Below are 6,000 nucleotides of genomic sequence, written 5' to 3'. Positions count from 1 at the left end.
AGGGCAACTAAGATGATTGAGGGATTGGAGCATCTCCCTTATGAGGAAAGACTGAGAGAGATGGAACTCTTTAGCCTGGAGAAGGGAAGGCTGAGGGGAGACCTTATTATCGCATACAAGTATCTAAAGGGTGGGTTGAAGGAGGATGGAGCCAGACTCTTTTCAGTGGTTCCCAGTGACAGGACGAGGGGCAATGGGCACAAGTTGGAACATAGAAAGTTCCATTCCAATACACGGAAAAACTTTACGGTTCAGGTGACAGAGCACTGGAAGAGGCTGCCCAGGGAGGTTGTGGAGTCTCCTTCTCTGGAGATTTTCAAGACCTACCTGGATGCAGTCCTGAGTAATGTGCTCTAGGCAATCCTGCTTTAGCAGGGGAGTTGGACTAGATGATCTCTAGAGGTCCCTTCCAACTCTGAAAATTCCGTGATTCCGTGATTCCATGATTCTATAGTCTTTGCATGATTACCTCTCTGTATACTCCTCTGCAGTCACTGGAGGTTGACTTCATAGTGTGAGAGCTATATTTCCTTCTACATGCTATCCTTCCTGGTCATGGACATTTTCCTCCATATAAGAAAGGAGAGGGCAAAGGAAAGGAAATGTATACTTCGCACAGTCATTTCTTTGGAGGCATTTTTAAAAGTAAGTGGCTTTTTTTTCTTCCATCTCTCTCCCTCACCCATTTCCTGATTTCACCTGCAGGGGCCATGCAAAACTTGTGATACATAGAAATTATATCCCACTAGGTGGATATCACCAAAAAAAAGGCACTGCATGGAGTATACTTGGAGTTTTATGACAAAAGTGTCTAGGTTCCTTCCTGGAGCCGACTCTTGCGAGTTTCAGTTTCTCACTATCATAATTCCATGGCCTTATCTATCTGTGAGTCTCCCCTGGAACCGCTGGATTTGTATTTGATCTCACATCTCTAACGTCTCTAGCTCCTTAAGGCAATGCTGCTAATCTCCATTCTACAGACAGAGAGCTCATGCTATTTTTGCCACTATGTTTTATCTTCCACTTAAGCTTAATGACTTCTACCTCATCTGTGGCTCCCTGCAGTACAAGTCAGTGATGCACAACTCCAGGCAACAGTGGTCTTTACAAAGATTAACTTAACAGTTACTGCTCCAGTTGCAATGTGTTTAGCTTTCCACCCCTGTCTTCTCCATCAGCCTCACTCTCTACCTTGCAAGTCCTTTTGTCCCATTTTATATTTTTACCTGAAGTGGAATGCCTGATCGTAGCATTGCCCTTGAGGGTGCTGCACATGGTGGGCTGTTGTGGTCCTCAGCTAACTGTTCATTTGGCACCCAGTATCTCTCAGCCTCTGAGTAGTTCTCAGTCCACAAGTGATGTCTCTTAGGCATGCATCCTGTCAGCAGTTGACATAGGGGAAGTGTGATACACCAGACTTCTTTCCATGATGCATATCTGCATGTTTTGCAGGCTCTGTAAATCCCCCTTGCAGATCAGTTGTTGTTCTAAAATTCCTTCTGATTAATTTGGCTGTCGACAGACTTCATCCACTTCCTTCTCTGTCCACGCACAATAATCAACACCAGTATGAGGCCATCCACCACCCTAAAAAGCATCACAGTAGCTTTGTTACCCATCTCATACCCAGCTCTCCACCCACAAGCGCTCTCTGTTCTTAGTCTTGTGGCTTTGAGAGTTTTCATCCCTGTAGCAAATTCCCTTCTCCTAAACTTTGCAAACATCCCAGCAATTCTGTTTCTCTGGTCAGTCAGCACAGAAGGACAGTCATTTTAGCTCTACAGGAGAAATGTTGCCCAGAGTGTCCTCATATGCTGCTGAATCAGAGTAGGCATTGCACAAAACAGCAGCTTTGAAGTTTATTGTGACGGGAACCTGCTGCTGCAGCAGCCCCTGACTCCTACGTTGGATAAAAATAGACGATGTGGAAGTAAAGGAATGGTCTTCTGGAGGACAAGACATACTTTGTAGCCACAGCCGTGGGATTGCTTCCACATTACCATCTATTGTGACTGGAAGATTGAAGAGAAATGGATCTCAGCTTGTTCTGACTAGAGAATGAAGGTTGAAATGTGAAGGCATCTGCAGATTGGAGCAAGGACGAAGGAGCGAAAAGCTGACAGATGTTGGAACAAATCAAAGTGGTACAAAGGTGCCAGGAATAATTCAGGCTGGCAGTTCTTTAACCCTGTGTCAATCTATTAAATATTGCCTGTAGCAATATTACTACTGTGTTTAGGTGGGGAAACAGCACGGCCCTAAAAATGAGAACAGCAAGATTGTTGGGAAAAAAGGTATTTAGAAAAGATTACTTCTAAAACATAGGTTGATAAACTCGTAAAACTAATTATACAATGCGAATGCCTGGAAGCTTGTTCTTGCACTATCACAAATGTGCTACTACTAGTGTTTTTGTGCCCATGGCTCCTGCCTCTTCCTGGCCTTAATGTGATCTCTCTTTTCTCACAAGTGTCACGATCTTCATTTTCTCTCTTCAGGAAGCTGGCAGCAAACAGCCAGCCAGCCAAGTGGACTTCAATGGGCAGAACACTTCTGAGGAGGTGGAGCAGGTTAACTGCCTTCAAGTGCTGGAAGGGTAAGTAAGCAGCCCACTCCTGACTCCTTTCTTGAAATCTTCTTTACTAATCATGGAGTAAAAGCAGGCTGCACATAGATATCACCCATTGCGATGGGGAGGACAAAGAATTTTCATCTGGCTATTTCCTAAGTTTGTGTACACCTTGCAGGCATCTGTGGAACTTGTAATGAACTTGCTGCAGCTGCAGACCTTGACTTCCCTGGCTGGAAGTTTAAAGATAGAAACCTGCTCCCTTTCTTCCTCTACATTTCCTTTGGAAATAGGTTTGAATAAAAGGCATTGACCTAATAGGGTGGAAATCTTGTTGGCAGAATTCCTCCCAGCCTACCTGAACACAAAAACTCTCATGAAAACACACATATTCCCTTAACTCTTCATCCTCTAGAAATGATGTACTTTCTGCTTCTTGAAGCAAAGTCTGACTTTGAAAGGGGAACGTGAACAAAGAAGAGCTGCAGTGGTCCCAGCCAGTGTGCGACTGATCAGAAATAGCTCCAAATTACCCACAGAGCCTCAAAATTATGTCAGGTCTTCAAAGACAGAGTGGGGAGGTGACCACAGTGCTCTGTTCAGGAAATTACCCTAGGTTTTGGATTATGTTCATTACTTCTTTGAAATCTTTGTCGTCTCCCTTTGTCTAGCTTCACATTCAGTGCTTGTAAGAGACAGGGGCCCATATTTTGGGAGAAGTAACTGCAAAGCGTCACTGAAAGCTCGAGACCTGCATAAATGTTGATGCTAGCAGTCACATTGCCTGAGTCTACACTGCTAAATAAATCAGGGCCAAGACGTAGTATCAAGCACTGCCTTGTAACTGCTCGCACTGCTTTGTTGTCAGCACTCTTCCTGCCACGGTTTGGCCTGTGCCAACTAGTGCTCTCCAAGATAACATCCTGGCACAGTTTGGGACATAGCACAGGGTAGCAACCATTCCCAGTGGGCAACATGGACATGACTGTAGCAAGTTAGGCTTTGTCCAGTGTCCTTCAATGGTATTCAACCAGGCTTGGTACCCAGGCCATGTGACACACATCCTCTTTCACACTGTGAATACAGCTCTAACACAGCGGTCACATTATGCTCTGCACTGTGAACTGGAAAAACAGACACAAGACCTCAGCTGTGCTATAGACCGCAGAGATGCTGTGGGAGACGCAGAAGACTACCACGGCTATACAGTGTGGACACAGCTTCCCTATGCCGTTTTAACAGAGGGCCAAAGAATGGTCCCCGGCTCTGTTTTATTTACAGCAAAAACATAGCTTTTCTCAATAGCTGATTTGTGCTTGCGTATCTTGGCATTGAGAAAAGTTGGAGTTGGCAGTAAACAGCTGTGTGGCACAGAAAAAGCTGAGGCTTGCATCTTCTGAGGAAGGTACAAGAGATGTGGCCAAAGGTTCCTTCTAGCTTCCTGGAAGACAGTGTACTCCCTTAGAGCATCTCCTGTTTGTATGCAGTTATCATCTTAGCGAGCTGTTATTTAGAGAGCTGTCAATAACAGCTAAGACCTGTGTTTTTTCACCTGAACAGGATGACAAAAAGCAGTCCAGCAGAGTTTCATGGAGCTGAGGCAAAGACAGTGCAGGTTTCCCATGCTACACTGGCTCCACAAAACTCGTGTCAGACTTCTGAAGTGCCACATAAAACCTCACTTTCATCATCTGCACTTGTCTGCCCATTAAATCAGACTGCTGTTCCAGCCTGCCTGTTCTCCAAGCTTCCAAGCAAGAATGCTGCTCATGCAAATACTGTTACCAAGACTTGCTTTGCTTTCAATGGTCCATACTTGTACAGCCCAGTGATGTCCTCGCAGCCTGATATGCATCAGACCCTGGAAGCGGACCCAGTGGGAGTCTGTGAGAAATCTGTTTCCCTTCAGCATGTGGCCCTCCCAAAGGAAGACTGTCCCCAGGCTCCACTGAGGCAAGAACAGCCAGGAGCAGGTCCTTCACAGCCCTTCCAGCTCCCAAATTAGAAGGAAGTAACTCAACACCTTGATGATGAGAAAGAAGTCTCACTGGTCCCACCAGACTGTGGGAAAGGCAAGAACGATAGAACAGAAGAGCAGAAATCTCCAAAGGCTCTCAGCTGTACCAGGTCTCCTCAGCAGTGCCCCTTGGAGTACATCACCACAGAGAGCCTGTTACTGCCATCAGCCAACGACTCTAACCATCTGCCACTTGTCACTGCTGGGGAGTCACCTTGTGACTCACAGGAGCCCCAGCCACCCAGAGACCACTCTTGCCATGAGTTTTCTCCTGGGAAAACTGGTGTCACAGTCCCAGTTTCAGGTCAAGCACCAACCTCTTCTGAATTGCACCTGGCTACATTTGGAGACACTTCAGGTTTCCATGGACATTCAGAACCCACAAAGATGTCCTTACATATTTTTTGAATAGGAGTATTTTTTTTTTTTTGAAGAACCTGTTTTGGAGAACTATGCAGTCACATTTAATCCTGGCAGCACCATAACCATTTTGCTCCACTATGGGCAATTGCTACCCTGTCCCAGGGTAACCCAGTAAGAAGGTGCAGATGAGTCAGAAAGCCCCAAGTGTATTAGGTTTGCGTGGCAAGGTTTTGGTGGCCAGGAGGCTACAGGGTGGCTTCTGTGAGAAGATGCCAGATGCTTCACCCATGTCTGATAGAGCCAGTTCCAACTAGCTCCAAGACAGATGCGCTGCTGGCCAAAGCCGAACTAATTAACTATGTTGGTGATACCTCTGTGATAACATATTTAAGAAGGGGTAAAAACTGCTGCACAACAGCAGAGGAGAGAGAGGAGTGAGGATATGAGAGAGAAACAACTCTGGAGACACCAAGGTCAGTGAAGAAGGAGGGGGAGGAGGTGCTCCAGGCACTGGAGCAGAGATTCCCCTGCAGCCCGTGCTGAACACCATGGTGAAACAGGTTGTCCCCCTGAAGCCCACGGAGGTCCACAGTGGAGCAGATAACCCTACAGCCTGTGGAGGACCCCACACCAGGGCAGGTGGATGTGCCCCAAGGGAGGCTGTGACCCCGTAGGAAGCCCACACTGGAGCAGGTTACTGGCAGGACCTGTGACCCTGCAGGGAACCCACACTGGAGCAGTCCTTTCCCAAAGGACTGAGCCCCATGGAAAGGACCCACGCTGGAGAAGTTTGTGAAGAACTGCAGTCCATTGGAAGGACTCATGTTGAAGTTTGTGAAAAACTGTCTCCTGTGGGTGGGATTCCTTGCTGGAGCAGGGGAAGAGCATGAGGAGGAAGGAGTGGCAGAGACAACATGTGATGAACTGACCACAACCCCCATTCTCCATCTCCCTGCACTGCTCAGGGGGAAGAGGTAGAGAAATTGGGAGTGAAGTTGAGCCCGGGAAGAAGGGAGGGGTGGGGGGAAGGTGTTTTTTTAAGATTTGGGTT

General features: G+C 46.8%; 1 protein-coding gene across 1 annotated transcript in view; it reads left to right on the top strand.

The window, feature by feature from the left end:
* Positions 1-4,994, top strand: part of LOC104283699 (cytokine receptor common subunit beta-like) — a 14,990-nt gene extending 9,996 nt beyond the window's left edge. Inside the window, 2 exon segments of the mRNA XM_009881909.1 lie at positions 2,499-2,596; positions 4,130-4,994. Coding sequence (XP_009880211.1) covers positions 2,499-2,596; positions 4,130-4,994 — 963 coding nt within the window.
* Positions 4,995-6,000: the final 1,006 nt, after the last annotated feature.

This window comes from Charadrius vociferus, unplaced genomic scaffold (genome assembly GCF_000708025.1).
Source record: "Charadrius vociferus isolate BGI_N301 unplaced genomic scaffold, ASM70802v2 scaffold413, whole genome shotgun sequence".
Taxonomy (NCBI): Eukaryota; Metazoa; Chordata; class Aves; order Charadriiformes; family Charadriidae; genus Charadrius; species Charadrius vociferus.
This window is presented reverse-complemented; position numbering and strand designations above follow the sequence as displayed.